The 16038-nt window shown below is 44.0% G+C and overlaps 1 protein-coding gene across 1 annotated transcript; it reads left to right on the top strand.

Annotated features, from left to right (window-relative positions):
• The first annotated feature begins 13134 nt into the window (after positions 1 to 13134).
• On the top strand, positions 13135 to 14625 carry LOC138993077 (corticoliberin-like). The gene is made up of 2 exons (XM_070392160.1): positions 13135 to 13191; positions 13972 to 14625. Exon 2 carries the CDS (start codon positions 13982 to 13984, stop codon positions 14558 to 14560), a length of 579 nt encoding a protein of 192 aa, XP_070248261.1. The 5' UTR covers positions 13135 to 13191; positions 13972 to 13981; the 3' UTR covers positions 14561 to 14625.
• Positions 14626 to 16038: the final 1413 nt, after the last annotated feature.

Below are 16038 nucleotides of genomic sequence, written 5' to 3' on the forward strand. Positions count from 1 at the left end.
GGAGTGAGCAAGGTTCCCTGTCTGGGGGTTCCAAATCTGCTGTTGGTTTCTTTCACCACTGACTAGAGATATACAGGGTGTCCCCCCAAAATGTATACACACTTTGAATACCTACTAATTCCAATGGTTTTAAGCATAAGAAAGAAACAACAATGGAGCTGTTATCTGTTAAAAGTGTGGGCACAAACAGGTAGTTGGACATTCCCTGAGGGGTCTCAGATTGGAGAGGGTGAAGGCCAGACTGAGGGGCCCCTTTCCCCCACCCCCACCCCAGTGCACAAATTTCGTGCACCGGGCTACTAGTCCTATATAATAAAAGAGAAACATGCAAATTAACCATCCCTCTGCTATGCTCAAGCCACACCCACCAACCAATCAGAAGCAAGTATGCAAATTAACCCAAGTAATATGTCAGCGGCCACGGAGCTGGAGTTAGCAGGAGGCTTGGGTTGCCCCCTGCAATGGAGGAAGCCAAGCTTCCTGCCTGCCCTAGCCAGCCCTGGGCTCCGCTCGAGGCTACAAAGTTTCAATTATAGAAGATACATAAATCCCAGATACCTGCTTCCAGCCGGCCGTGGCCTCCGCTTAAGGAGGCACTGGGTTGCCAGTGTCAACCCAGGCTTCCAGCTGGACCTGAGCTCTGCTCAAGGCTACAAAGTTTCAATTACAGAAGATAAATAAATCCCAGAAAAAAAGAAAAAAAGGAGAGGCTGGGAGCTTAGGTAGCCGGGGGCGTGGACAGCCTGGAAATGGCCCTCAGTCCCTCACCCAGCTGGCCAGACATCCCAGTAGGGAACCCCAGCCTGAAGGAGTGTGGCCAGCCATAAACTGCCATCAGCCCCTGACCCAGACTGGCCAGGCACCCCAGCGGGATCCCCACCCTGATCCAGGACACCCTTCAGGGCAAACCAGCTGGCCGCCACCCATGCACCAGGCCTCTATCCTATATAATAAAAGGGTAATATGCAAATTCACTCTAACAGCAGAACCACTGGGAATGACTGGTCACTATGACACACACTGACCACCAGGGGGCAGATGCTCAATGCAGGAGCTGCCCCCCTGGTGGTCAGTGTGCTCCCACAGGGGGAGCTCTGCTCAGCCACAAGCCAGGCTGACGGCTGCCAGCATAGCGGTGGTGGAGGGAGCCTCTCCTGCCTCCTCAGCAGCACTAAGGATGTCCGACTGCAGCTTAGGTCTGCTCCCCACTGGCAAGTGGACATCCCCCTAGGGCTCCCGGGCTGCCAGAGGGATGTTTGAATGCCAGTTTAGGCCCAATCCCCCAGGGAGCGGGCCTAAGCCAGCAAGTGGACATCCCTCAAGGGGTCCGAGACTGCGAGAGGGCACAGGATGGGCTGAGGGACCCCCCTGAGTGCACAAATTTTTGTGCACCGGGCCTCTAGTCCATTATAAAATGAGAAACTGTGCACAGGTTTTCAAGGCCCAGTGATTTGGGGAGGTTGGAATCTATTTTGAGGAAATTCATAAGCACAGTTGTGAGTAGATTGTCCCAATTGCTCCTGGAAATGGCAGCGAAGAATGGATGGAATGTGATGTTGAGCATGGTGTACACAAAAGAGGTGTGAGGATTAAAATTAAAGAGGAAAAACCCAAAGCAAACAGCAAATGGCCATGGATAATGCCTGGACAAGTTTTCAGGGACGTTCACTCAGGCCAGATATTTTAGTTAGTGTTCTCTTGAGTGACCTGAGCATAAACAGTATGGTTGGTTTTCTTCCATATCACACCTTGTGGTTACTGCTGATGGAAGAGACAACCCAGGAATATGCTGTAAATAGGGGACCTGTTCCTTCACAACCATGTGATGCTGCCCACTCCTCCCCAGAGCTCCTGGGGGACCTGAGTGGAATGAGGAGAGAGAGAGAACAGAGGAACTCTTTGGGGATCGCAGCACCTTTCCACATATCAGCTGGAAGACATTAGCCAAGTTACTTGCCCATTCTGAGCCTCTGCTTCTTCAACTATGGAATGTGGATAATAATATCTACTTCCTAGCAGGGTTCTAGTGAGGATTAGAAATAAGGGCAGTAGGGTTTCTGGAAGGAGCATAAACAAAGCAAGCCACTATTATACTTTTCTTGACCGAAAGGGAGAAAGCTTCAGTGTCCCAAGTTTCCCAGAGGAGAAGTCTCAGTGGGTAGTTCCTGAGAACCTGTGCAGCCCCTTACAGCAAACCCCAGAAGATTTCTGATAAAACCCCAGCAGATACAAACATAGGTTGGCATTTTTATATTTCATCAAAACCCCAAAGTCCCAATTTCCAGCCATTGTGTATGTTTAATCTTAGCCTTATTCTTAATTCTTAGTGAACTACAGAGTTGACCCAAGAGGTGACATGGTTTCAGGGGCTCTGACATTGCTTTGGGGATGTGATTGAGACTTGGAAAGACACAGGACTCTGCTTTGAGCTGTCCCCTCCTTGATATGATGAACACCTTTCAGACCAGTCTCACACCCTAGCCCTGAATTGGGGAGTCTACCTGTGCAAATGGGAATGGAGGTGCCAGTGGTACTGCACTCCATGATCAGGAGCCGCCCCCATAATTAGACCCAGAAATGGAAACAGAATGAATACAACAGATCTTTTGGAGAAATCCAAATCACCCAGCTCCACGGGGTTTGGTGAAAAGCCTACCCTTTCTCCATCTCCCCAGCAAAAAGCCCTATGAAAAGTTCAAGCACCCAGGAAGATGGCTTTTAGCAAAACACTGAAGCAGCCAAATATATATATAATTATGGGTTTTCTAAATTTAGACCAGTGGAGAGACATCCTGTTTATAAGTACTTGAAAGGTCCAAACATTAAGGTAAGAGAAAGCTGAAGAGCTGCAGAAGAGACTATATTTTAGAATGTCTTGTGAAATAGGATGAGCATGAAATTATCAAGGAAATGAAGTCCAGAAGAGGCCTGCCAGTCAGGGACTGGCCTTTGGGGAAGGCAGGTAGGCAGTATACCTGTGCTCTCTGGCCTCCTCTCTCAGGTTGGAGGTTGGGCCTTCCAGGGATTGATTCAGGGAGACAGACAAGATGAATAAAAGTCAAATTTTTAAATGTATGGTGAATGGTTATTTTCTATTGCCTGTCTTAAGAGCAGAGGCTAAGATGAAGCAATAGTAAGGTTGTCGAGGAGCGTTTGGGGTGTGGAGAAAAATGAACTCTCTGCCAGCTTGAAGGCAGTGGTTATCCAGGTCACACGTGGAGAATCTGATAGATCCATAGCAGCCTGTGGGGCAACAGAGGCTTCCACGGGAAGTGGGACCTATTGATCTTAGAATAGAAAAGTATTTTATTTTTAATTAGAAACTAGAGGCCCGGTGCACAAAAATTTGTGCACTCAGGGGGGGCGGGGAGGGGGGTCCCTTAGCCCGGCCTGTGCCCTCTCGCAGTCTGGGACCCCTCGGGAGATAAGGACCTGCTGGCTTAGGCCTGCTCTCAGGTGGCAGAGGGCAGGCCTAATCCCTAGGTACAGCCCCTGGTCAGGCTCAGAGCAGGGCCGATTGGGGAGTTGGGGCGCCACCACCTGTCATGCACAGAGCAGGGCGGATCGGGAGGTTGCGATGCCACCCTCAGTGATGCTCAGGGTAGGGCAGATCAGGGGGTTGGGGCGCTGCACCCTGTCACACTCAGGGCAATGCCAATGGGGAGGTTATGGCTCTACCCTGTCACACACAGAGCAAGGCCTGTGGAGGGGGGTTGGGACGCCACCCTCTATCACCCACAGAGCAGGGCCGATCAGGGGGTTGGGGCGCCGCCACTGTCACACACAGGGCAGGGCCGATGGAGAGGTTATGGCTCTACCCTCGCACACACAGAGCAGGGCCCGTGGGGGGGGGGGGTTGTTTGGGGCACCGCACACTGTCACACACAGAGCAGGGCCCATCAGGGGGTTGGTGCACCGCACCCTGTCACACACAGAGCCGCAGGGCAATCAGGGGATTGGGGAGCTCCCCCCTATCAGGCACAGAGCAGGGCTGATCAGGGGGTTGGGGCACCTTCCCCTGTCACGAACAGAGCAGGGCGGATAGGGAGGTTGTGGCTCCGCCCGCTGTCACACACAGAGCCGCAGGGCGATCGGGGGTTTGGGCGCTGCCCCCTGTCATGCTGATCCCGGTGCCAGGAGGCCTCGTGGCTCCGCTGATCCCGGTGCTGGGAGGCATATTACCCTTTTACTATATAGGATAGAGGCCTGGTGCATGGGTAGGGGCTGGCTGGTTTGCCCTGAAGGGTGTCCTGGATCAGGGTGGGGGTCCCCACTGGGGTGCCTGGCCAGCCTGGATGAGGGGATGATGGCTGTTTGCAGGTGGTCACACCCCCTTCAGGGTGGGGGTCCCCACTGGGGTGCCTGGCCAGTCTGGCTGAGGGGCTGAGGGCTGTTTTCAGGCTGGTGGGTGACTGAAGCTCCCAACCGTTCCTTTTTTTCTTTTTTTTTATTCTGGGCCAAGGCCTCTGCTGCTGAAAGCAGGTATCTGGTTTGTTTCGGTTCTATAATCGAAACACTGTATCAACTCCAGCTCTGAGATCCCGGCCGGCTGAAAGCTGGTTTCTGGGGTTTTGTTTAGCTTCTATATTTGTTACAATGTTTCAAACTGCCAGCTCAGAGGCTGGCAGCGGCAGGCGGGGAACGTTGGAGTCCTCCTTCACTGAAGCAAGCAAGCCTCCCTGTGCGCTTCAGTGCATGGCTGTCGGCCGCCTCTTGGCTGGCAGTTAATTTGCATATCGCCCTGATTAGCCAATGGGAAGGGTAGCGGTCGTATGCTAATTACCATGTTTCTCTTTTATTAAATAAGATGTTAATTAAAGATGCAAAATTCCCTTTTGAGTGACCTATTTTCAGTTAAATCAATAAAGATTTAGATTGAGAATAGAAGTTTCAACACAGAAATAATGCTTAAGTGACAGACATTTACTAAGTAGAGAAACATCAGGCAAAAGATACTTCCCAAGTCAAAATGATGCTATTCATAAGTAAAAATATAGGGAGACAGGAAGGAACCTAAAATGCATATTGTATTACTAAGTGAAAGCAGCCAGTCTGAAAAAGCTATAATTTGTATAATTCCAACTCTAAGTCATTCTGGAATACAGGGACAGTGAAAAGATCAGTGGTTGTTAAGGGTTGGAATGGAAGGAAAACAAAATGAATAGGTGGAGCACGGGGGATTTTTAGGCCTGGGATTCTGTGTGACACTCTCAGGGTCGATACATGACATTATGCTTTGTCAAAATTCACAGAATGTACAACACAGAGCAAACCCTAATGTAAACTATGGACTTTAGTTAGTAATAATGCATCAACACTGGCTCATCAATTGTAACAAATGTTCCACACCAGTGTAAGATATTAATAGTAATATTAATAATAGGGTAAAACTAGGAGGAGTATAGGTGAGGGGGAGAACGATTATATGGGAGCTGCTTCTACTTTCTGCTCAATTTTTTCTGTAAACCTAAGACTGCTCTTTTGAAATAAAGTTCATTAATTAAATTTTTAAAAAATCAGCTGGATAGCTGAAAAACCTCTGGTATTAGAAGAAAAAAATTAGTGATTACACTTATTTTATTTCATTAATAAACATATATTAAGCCTAATAAATACTGGGCACAATGCTAGGCTCTGAAGAGCTGAGATTAGATAGAATCATTACCTTCAAACAGAGCAACAACCATATCACTAGCCCAACAACAGTGACTAATGTTAATTGAATGCTTCTTATATTCTAGGCCCTGAATTCACTATCTCATTTAACCCCCACAAACCTAAGAGGAACAAATAAGGAAACTGATATTTTATAATGTTTTGACAAATAAGGCAACAAGTTTGGGAAATTTAAATAACTTGTCCAAGGTCACCTAGCTAGTAAGTAATGAAGTCAAAACAGAACTAAGGTAGTTAGACAACTGCCATACTTGGAAATCTATTGTGTCTCCACAGGGAAAGGGAGCCAGGTAACACTATTTGCAAGGCTGCACTGAAAATTTTTATTCTTAGTGAAGTCTTTGAGTAAAGATATTAGAACAAATTCCATCATAAACAGGAATCACTTATGGTGTTCTGCTTTAAAAAGCTGAATAACTATTTTACTGAAGTCTACCAAATTATTTAATTGCATTTCTTCATTCAAATAAAATCCCTTCATTGCAATTATTGTTGTTGCTGATAAGATAAAAATACATGAAGTTATATACAGTAATATGTATGTGACTTTATATAAATAGGAGTATTAAACTTTGCTGCATCTTGAGGCCGTTAAGTCTTTTCCATTATCCTGGGAACATTCTTGCTCAGGTCACTTCTAAAATTTAAGCAAAAGGGAACAGTGAATGTGGCAAATCAGATGGATCCTTTCTTTCCCACAGGTTGGTTTCATATAACCATTCTTTCAAAAGTTCATTGACTCCCAGTTATGAAACCACCTTCAATTGATATAGTCTTTCTCTTAGGTCAGCAGATACATAGTCAATCTCCAACAACCAACAAACACTTATCACGTGTAAGCAGAGTAATAGAAGTTACAGCCTCAAAGAAGTGGGAAGTAAGCTCACAACAAACTGGGAGACAGACAAACGAGTGCACTCATGAAAATTAACTGTAGGTTTTATAATGATAGCTAACATCACATTTCCCCCAGATGAATGACAGAAGCCTCAGAGATAAACCGAGCTCGCAGCAAGGTTCACAAAAGGTCTGAACCTATTCAGGATGCTTGGATGATGGATTTCCTTCTCCTGACCAACTATTGTAAGAGAATCAGTTTCTGCAAGTTGCCATTCATGACAGAAAGTTCACACACATCCTCTCACTGCCCTCCATTCATTATCTGGAGCCTAAAACCGAAAATTTGATGTATTACGATGTAAACAGAAAGGTCAGTCTTGTCTATCAAGACAAATGCTTGTTAGAGAAACAGAACTATGCCCCTTTTCTAATGCTCTGAGTCATCTCCTCAGGGTAGATTACTTCCTAACTTCTGGAAAAATAAAGGGACAGGTAACAAAGTCCTTGCCATTTACCCAGACAGGATATAAAGTACCCAATGATAATTTCTGGATGCTGAGAGATTTATTGACTGATGGGGAACTGAAAGGAAGCCCTGCCCCACAAACCCCTGAATAGGAGTGTGATTGCCCAAAGGTAGTGTCCTGGGCTCTTTGAGCAATCCACAGGAGACCCTGCCATTGTCTTGTACAGCTCCTATCACAACTGGCATTTGATACTCATTCTATAGAGGTCCATTGGTGAATGTTACCAGTGATTTTGGCTCTCAGTTCTTGAGTTTGGCACAGGAAGAATTCAGAGCCAAGAACACTAGCACAAGAGGAAGTTTATTTAGCATGCAAAGCAAAAGCACACTCAAAGGAAAGATTAGACCAGGTTGCTCAGAGAGCGGCTTTGGTCTTTTACAAAGAATGTTGGGGAGATAGAAGTAAGCCAGCTGGCCTGCATGGACTCAGGAAACAAGTTACAGAGGCGAAAGAAGGGCCCTTGGAGACAGGTTTCGGGGGTTTTCCTGGAGTCAACTGCACTACCCATTGCTCCCCCGGTTACAAGTTTCCTGGGGACCCTTACAAGGTAGGAGAAAGCAAAGATAGCGGCCTGAGGAAAGAAGGCACTTGGGATGCTCTAGACTGAGAGAAAGTGTGCACTAGGTCCTCTGTCTTAAAGGTCTTTAAAGGCAGACATTTTAAGGGAGGGTCTCAATAGAATATTCATCAGCTTTCCCTATGCCCTTTAATATGATGATTCATAAAAATGAGCATATGAGATCAAGGTTGTGGTCTCTATTGATTGGTCAGTGTTAGGGTAGTGGGTCATTAGTCATTAAATCTGGTCCTGATGTCAGCCATGGTATCATTTCCTCTGGTTTTGCTGCTTTTCTGGATCTGGAACTGAAACACAACTGAAGCCTAGATGTTATCTCTAGTTTGACCAAAATTCTGTCTCTGTGGTCAACAGACCTGAGGCTTTGTTCCTAAGATTATTTGATGCTGATCAGAACCTCATTGTCCTGAGGACTTGCTTAAAGGAGTGGATATGCAAGGGAGAAGGTGGTAGGTGAGTCAGGGTGCCCATTTTATAATCTGGGAAATTAACAGATATTGTTTATATTTGAAAGATCGGGAAATTATCCTATGGGAAGATTACTTAAAGGTGCAAGGATAAGATAGGAAAGAAAAATTTTAAAGCAGGTTATTAGGATGGTGATCAACAATGAGGAATGAATAGAAATTGTGATATATCTCTTGATGGAATGCCATTCAGTCAATAAAATGGATGTCATTTAGACATAGGAAAATGTTTGAAATATAATTTTAAGTGTAAAAAAGTAGGTTATAAAATTTTTGTTATAAAATATCTAGTTATTTCTGGATGATAGACTTGTGGATGGTTGTTTTATACTTCATTCATCCAACTAATTTTTATAGTTTAGCCATTCAAAAGGTTTATTGGGTGCCTACCATGTTTTAACATTTGCTATGGACTGAAGTAGTGAATATGACAGTTTATAAATACAATCAAATCTCTGTTACACAGTTTACATTTCAGAAAGGAAGATATATATTGAACCAGTGATAATTTAAAACTGTGATCTTAAAAAAAATGTGATCTTTATGATGGAGGACATTCATGATATTAGGAGAACATAGAACACAGGTCCTAAATCTAATCTAGGAATCTGGGAAAGATTCCTTCAACCAATTAGTTTTCTTTTAATTAAGAGAGGGTTTTTTTTTTTATTTGTGGTGGGTTTTTTTTGTTTGTTTTTGTTTTTTTACTAGAGATTCACAATTAGGAGCAGTGTTACCTCAATTACTAAAAATGTATGAGCTCAGAAATATTTCTCAAGGGAAACAACAAAATGTTAATTGAGATCATCTTTAGATTCTGGAATCTGAGTAATTTTGTATTCTTCTGTAATTTTTCCAAGTTTCCTACAAAGAAGGTGAATAGCTTTGATAATCAAAAGAGAGTATTAGAAGTGACTGTTACCTGTGAAGCAGTTAGATATTTGTGCTATTTAATATCTTCCTATGGAAGCAGAAGGTAGTTAGTTACTAATCTATCTATCTAAAGCAGGGGTCCTCAAACTTTTTAAACAGGAGGCCAGTTCACTGTCCCTCAGACGGTTGGAGGGCTGGACTATAGTTTAAAAAAAACTATGAACAAATTTCTATGCATACTGCACATATCTTATTTTGAAGTAAAAAAACAAAACAGGAACAAATACAATATTTGTATTTGCATGTGGCCCGCGGGCCATAGTTTGAGGACCCCTGATCTAAAGCAAAATTACAAGCAGTTACCAGGTCACCTATCCAACCTGGCCTGTCATTGAAGATGTAGATTCATTTCAACAAATGTGCCAGCCAGCATGGCTCAGGGGCTGAGGCCTATGAATCAGGAGATCATGGTTCGATTCCCAGTCAGGTCACATGCCTGGGTTGCAGGCTTGATCTCCAGTGTGAGGCATGCAGGAGGCAGCTGATCAATGATTCTCTCTCATCATTGATGTTTGTATCTCTCTTTGCCTCTCCCTTCCTCTCTGAAATCAATAAAAATATATATTTAAAACAAAACACACACACACAAATGTTTCAGTTAGCAACTTGAAGATTGTCTTTGCCATGAACTTTGCTAGTTGAAGCACACATTGGGGTACTCCTCTAAAGCAAGGAGATGCAGACGGCAGAAATAAGTTCAACAGTTACCCACTATTTCTGATATTTCTTTATTCATTGGATTGCTGTGCCATGTCTTTTTAAATTTTAGTAAAACCCTGTATTTTATTTAAATTGATTCTCCAAAGACTCCTTTTAAAAAATTATTTCTACATGTAAGATAAAATCTGTCAGTGGCGATTTTTATGGTATTTAGCTTACTGTACATATAAGTCCTCTACATCATGTTATTTCTCCAGTCACATATCTGTATAACTACTTTGAGAAGCACATAACTCGATACTTTATCAAAAGATTTCTATTTTCTAAGGTGAACTATGTGGAAGATCAAAGTAAGAGTATTAAGTTGGCAACATCTTTTGAAACCTAATGTTATAATTACAAGATTCAGCTGAAAGGTAAATTGCAGTATATACATACAAAAACGTATGTGTGTTTTCATGCCTAGGGAGATTTACATGTGATAATATTTATCAATATAAGGAAAGTCTAAGAAAAGATACCTTAGCATTGGTGTGTGAATATGACACTTTTCCTAAATTCATCTTGGCACTTGAGTTTGTTCATGTGTCTCTGCTACAAAAGGAAGTTCAAAGGGTATTGTTTATACTGGCTTGTAGTCAAAAGAACTACCAGTAACTAGTTGAGTAACTTCAGGTAAGTCATTTTAACCTTTCTGGTTCTCATTTAAACCAAATGATCTCTTCAAGTCATTTCTAAAGTGAACATTCAGTGATTTGATGAGATCTATCTTTTGGATAAATTGTGGGTAGAGACTACTCTGCATAGTCCCTGTTCCTCTGGGATATGGGCCTTTTGTTCCTCACTTATAGTCAGAGCCACTTTATCCCTAACCAACTATACCTACTTTAGGAAAATCTCACTGCAAGGACTCAACAGCGATGAGGGAGCTATACTAAAACAACATCCTCCATCTGGCCCAAGAAGATAAGTCCAAAGCATGTGTCTTCTCTGGAGGAACCTCCCAGGCCTCCCTAGCTTGACGCCCTGGTCTTATCCCTTTCCTCAGTCTTCTTCTGCATCCACTTATCTGAACTTTCCCCTCCGAATCTACTTCCACCTCTAGATTGACATCCAAGCTTATATTTTCCAATGCACACAGAGAAGGGTTCATGAAAGACAGTCATCAAAAAACTTGAGACTCATTTCAATTTGAAGAAAAATTATGGTTCTTTATGCTCCCTACAACATAAAACACAGCTTTTCTCTAAAATCTCAACCATTATTCATAATCCTGATCTTCTATTAACAATTCACATCTTTTCTGGAAACACATTAGTTTCTCGGTTCTCTCTTGTAAAAGGTACATTCTAGCCCAGAGGGTTGTGGCTCAGCAGTTGAGTGTCAAGCCAGGAAACAAGAGGTCACCAGTTTGGTTTCTGGTTAGGGCATATGCCTGGGTTTCGGGCCTAATCCCCAGGGAGGGACGTGTTGCGGGTAGCCAATCAATGATTCTCTCTCATCATTGATGTTTCTATCTCTCTTTGCCTCTCCCTTCCTCTCTGAAATCAAATATATATATATATTAGAGGCCTGATGCACAAAAATTCATGCAAGAGTAGGTCTTCCTTCCCCTGGCTGTCAGCACCAGGTTCCCTCTAGCACTCAGGACCCGGGCTGCTTCACTCTGGCTGCCGATGCCACCCACCCAGTGCCCCCTGGCTTTCCATTCACCATGCTGCGATTGAAGCCTGTCGGTCAAGGGAGAGAGACCAAGAGGTGGTCAATGCACCACATAGCGACTGGTCGTTCCGGCCATTATGGTCACTGGCCTTTTATAATATAGGATATTTAAAAAGCATGTTCCATAGTGCATGATCTGACTATGACTCACTTCTCTGGAAAGTGCCTGAATTTCTCTTTTTACCTTCCTTTTATTTCTAACAGCAGTTGTAGATTGGCACAGAGCCAAAATGGGAGTTGAAATGTGCATTGCATCATTTGTCATGTTAGCTACAAAGGAAGCAGCAGAGGTACCAGAAATGAAAACGAGGAAATTTCTGATAAATAACTCTGATGGTTATCTAGAAGGTGAATTGAATCATAGATATCAGAGTTTGACACTGTATTTTGAATTGCACAATTAAAGATAACTGCCTCCCACCTAGATAATAGTATCAATTTAATTCAAAATGTGAGTGTGGTTTTATAGTCATTCCATTCTGTGGTAGTGCCAGAGAGCATTTATTTATCAGGCTCCCATGGAGCACATTTGAATTTGGAAAAAGAAATGATTAATTAAAAACAAAACAAAAAAAACCTGGGTGCCCTTGATATGGGTACTATCATAGTATGTGGAAGTAAAATGAATGAATTTACCTTTTAACAGGCTCAGTATGCATCAGTGCAAACGTGCCCTGTTATCAAGCAGTTTAAACCTTTTCCAATATAGAATAGGAAGTTAATGCTTTTCTTGTGGGATTTGCAACTAGATAAAGATTGTTTAACTCAGGCACCTCTCACTGGTCCTTTCTCTAATTTGGTAATTTAAAAAGTCCACAATTACTGAGAGAAGAGACAATGGAGGAGAAGTAAGCTTCTGGAAGAACTTAAAATCTTTCCTGCACCCCAGACTGTCCCTGGTTTGTGCCCCTTCATCATGGGAGTAGCTCTTGCCATCATTTAAAAAGCTTGACCTGCATTTTAGGAGACTTACTGGTATTATTGGTTTTGCCTCTGCAGACTCATAATTCCATTATCTGTTTTTGGTAGGAAAAAGCAAATAGAGGCTTAAAACTGAGAGCCTCTACACTACCATCTCCTTGTTCTTCATTCTTATCCAGGCAGGAAGGCCATGGGACACTTTGTCTCTTAGCAAAGGAATATTTTCAGATATCAAGGTATTGCACAAGACAACGGGTCAGAGAAGTTAGGAAGGCAAGGGAAGAGGAGGATTGGGAACCACCCCCTATAAGTGGTTGCTGCTTTCCCTGCAGGACTGTGCATTGATAGACTTCCCTTTCCTCCAACTCTCCCACTTGCTGTCTCTTTTTCTGATCCCTAAATTGGCCTTTCCTAGTAAAAGGTCAATATGTTTTCACGCTTGACAAATTTCATTCAAGAATTTTTGTCAATGGACAAGTCATAAGAAGCTCTTCCATTTTAGGGCTGGTTGACGTCACCAAGGAGGCGATAAATATCTGTTGATATAATCAGATGTGAGATTCAGTGTTGAGAGAGCAAAAATTCTGCCCCTGGTTTCCTGGCAGGGCCCAATGATTTATGCAGGAGCAGAGGCAGCACGCAATCGAGCTGGCAAGAGAGCATCAGCTTATTAGGCAAATGCTGCGTGATTTCTGAAGAGGATCGACGCTATAAAATCCCACTCCAGGCTCCGGTGTGGAGAAACTCAGAGCCCAAGTCCGTTGAGAGACTGAAGAAAAAGTAGAGGGGAGAAAAAACCCACAGTGGAGAAAGAAAGAAAACCCCTGAAAAAGCCGGGAGACATTAATCTGCAGCAGCGCCTCAGAAGGTAGGGAGCCTAGACGGAAACGCGGCTCCAACTTTGCACTGCCTGAGCTGCAACGGAGCTCACTGCGGCGCCCTGGCCCTGTCCTTCCAGTGGGGTGTGTGTGTGTGTGTGTGTGTGTGTGTGTGTGTTTGCTGACTGTGCCTCAAGATCCCGATAGTAGCTGGGATGTGGCAAAAGCAAACTTAGACGGCTACTCATCGTTACCCGAACTTCCAGTTATTCCTTTCTGGCTGTGTAGATGAGCACCCCATTGATCCCGATCCTCGGAAGAAGGGCGCTGGAGCAGGGATGGATGAGGAGGAGGACGAGACGCAGCTTTTCATTTGGAGGAAAAGGCTGAAACATCCGAAAGGGAGTGGGAGTTAAGACCAGTTGAGGTCTTAAATTTGTAGACCCTCTCTAGAGCTCGGGAAATCAGTTCTAGAGATCGTTAGGAAGGGGAATCGGGGACTGTCCCTTTGGGGGTTTCCGAAGGAGAGGGGTCATTCCAGCCTGGCGAGGGGGCTGAGCTTTGGTGCCTAGTCCTGCAGGCGTCCGCTTTCCTGCTCCCCCTTTCACTCCAGCTCTGTAAGTCCTACCTCGGGAGCTTCAGCACCACGGACAGCGCCCGCCCGAGCCCCCAGCCAGGTCTGTGTCCTGTGGGAAGACGACATCCTCCCCCACCCCCCGCCACACACACACACACACACACACACACACACACACACACACACACACCCCGCACCTCCCAATTGAGCTAAACTGTGATCAACTCTTTCATTCTCTCTTTCCTTCTCCTAGTGCCTCTAACATGAGACTGCCGCTGCTCGTGTCCGCGGGCGTCCTGCTCCTGGCTCTCCTGCCCTGCCCGCCATGCAGGGCCCTCCTCATCCGGGGGCCTGTCCCAGGCGCCCGACAGGCCCCACAACTTCCCCAACCCCTAGATTTCTTCCGGCCGCTGCGGCGGCAGGTCCTTCCAGTTCAGCCGGTCCCGCTCACCACGGGGGAAGAATACTTCTTCCGCCAAGGTAACCTCAATGAGAGCCCCGCTGCTCCCCTCTGGTCAGCCTCCTCGCCTCTCGCCCGCCGCAGCAGCAGCCACCTTTCCCCTGACAAGGCAGCCGCCAACTTTTTCCGCGCATTGAGGCAGCTGCGATCGCTTCCCCAGCGCCCTCTCAATAGCCCTGCGAGTCCCGCTGAGCGTGGTGCTGAGAGCGCCCTCAGCGGTCGCCAGGAGGACCCGGAAAAGGAGAGGCAATCCAGAAGTATTGAACTCTCTGTGGATCTCCTGTATATTTTGCTCCGAAAACTCTTGGAAATAGAAAAACAAAAGATGTATGCAGAGCAGGCTGAAGAAAACAGGCAACTGATGGAGAGTATTGGGAAATGAAACGGTGCATTTGGCCAAAGCGATTCTGCATTTAGCAAAAAATAAAAAAATAAAGTCTTCTGTACCATAGCGTGATTCTGATACCATTTGTTTATTTTTATTTAGCTTAAAATGTAGAGGATGTATAACAAGAGTACCTGTTCTCCTTAATTAGAATGCACAAAGTGTATTCGTGTGCAGTAATAGCAACAAAATGGTATTTGTATTGTCTACTTTTAGTTACCATTTCCAGGTGTCTTTAATGGTGTTTAAAAGAGTATAAACCCAGGAGGAAACGTTTTTGAAGAAGCAGACAAAAAACACCCAATTGATTTTGCTGTGGTCTGAATTCTCTTTGGTGGGTGAGAGAAATCATGTAAGCTCTTTGAATCAACTTTTCCTTGTAAATGTTTCAGTAATAAAACATCCTTACAATCCTTGGTCAATTTGTTTGTGTAAGAGAATGTTCAATAGTTATCCTACATAATAAAAGGCTAATATGCAAATTGACCAAGACCAGAGGCAGTGATCCCAGCTCCCCAGCAGTGCTAAGGACCCCCCAGGGGCTATCTGACTCCTGGCAGGCGGACATCCCCTGAGGGGTTCCCAGACTGTGAGAGGCTGAGACTGGGCTGAGGGACCCCTTCCCCCACAACCCCCCAGTGCACGAATGCCATGTACTGGGCCTCTAGTATTTTTCATAAATGCTGCAAAGGTAATCCTGACTTTTCCTTTTCAATGATATTAATAGAAATAGTCTCAGCTACTGGACTCCTCCAAACTTACTTAAACACAAGAAAAGAAAATCCCTTGCAGTTTTTTCTACTATAAATACAAAGATAAGCCAGTGGTTAACACAGATCCTGCAGTCTCCCTGGGTTCATCTCTGTACCTCAGATTACTCTTCTAGTATTGAGTTAAATAATTTGAGAAATTGCTTCCATCTCTAAGACTTGCTAATTCTATACATGGAAAATCTATTCATAATGGAAATAACATTTAGCCCTGATTAACTATAAGATGTAAACTAATTGGGGAGGGTTGGGGAAAGAGGAAAGGGAAAGAGGAGAATGGTTGAGGAAGGGCACTTCTACAAACTATAGGACCAAATGCCTCATTTTTTTTTCTATGAGAAAGTCTCATACATTATTCAGCCATTATTTTGCTGTCATAAATAATTTTTCTAAGCTATTTTCCAATGACTATTTCTAATAGGAGAAACTTAATAGCCTTTCCAGTTAAAACAACTGAAATTAGTTGCCATGAAATGGCACTTGAGACAATTTCTATAAATATTTTGACTTTAATACCTCCACAAATACCCTCCTCATTTATGTTTATGCCAACACTAATCACTTTCATTTTAGTAATATAAACTATCTCTTTTCACTTCTGAATTCAAACAACACATCTAGTTAGTTTTACAATGCATTCACCTTTTGTAGTTTAGTTACAACTTAAAAAATTCAATTGAGCCCTAGCTGGTTTTGCTCAGTGGA

This window comes from Myotis yumanensis, unplaced genomic scaffold (assembly GCF_028538775.1).
Source record: "Myotis yumanensis isolate MYYU_CA2020_CCGP unplaced genomic scaffold, mMyoYum1.0.hap1 SCAF_15, whole genome shotgun sequence".
Taxonomy (NCBI): domain Eukaryota; kingdom Metazoa; phylum Chordata; class Mammalia; order Chiroptera; family Vespertilionidae; genus Myotis; species Myotis yumanensis.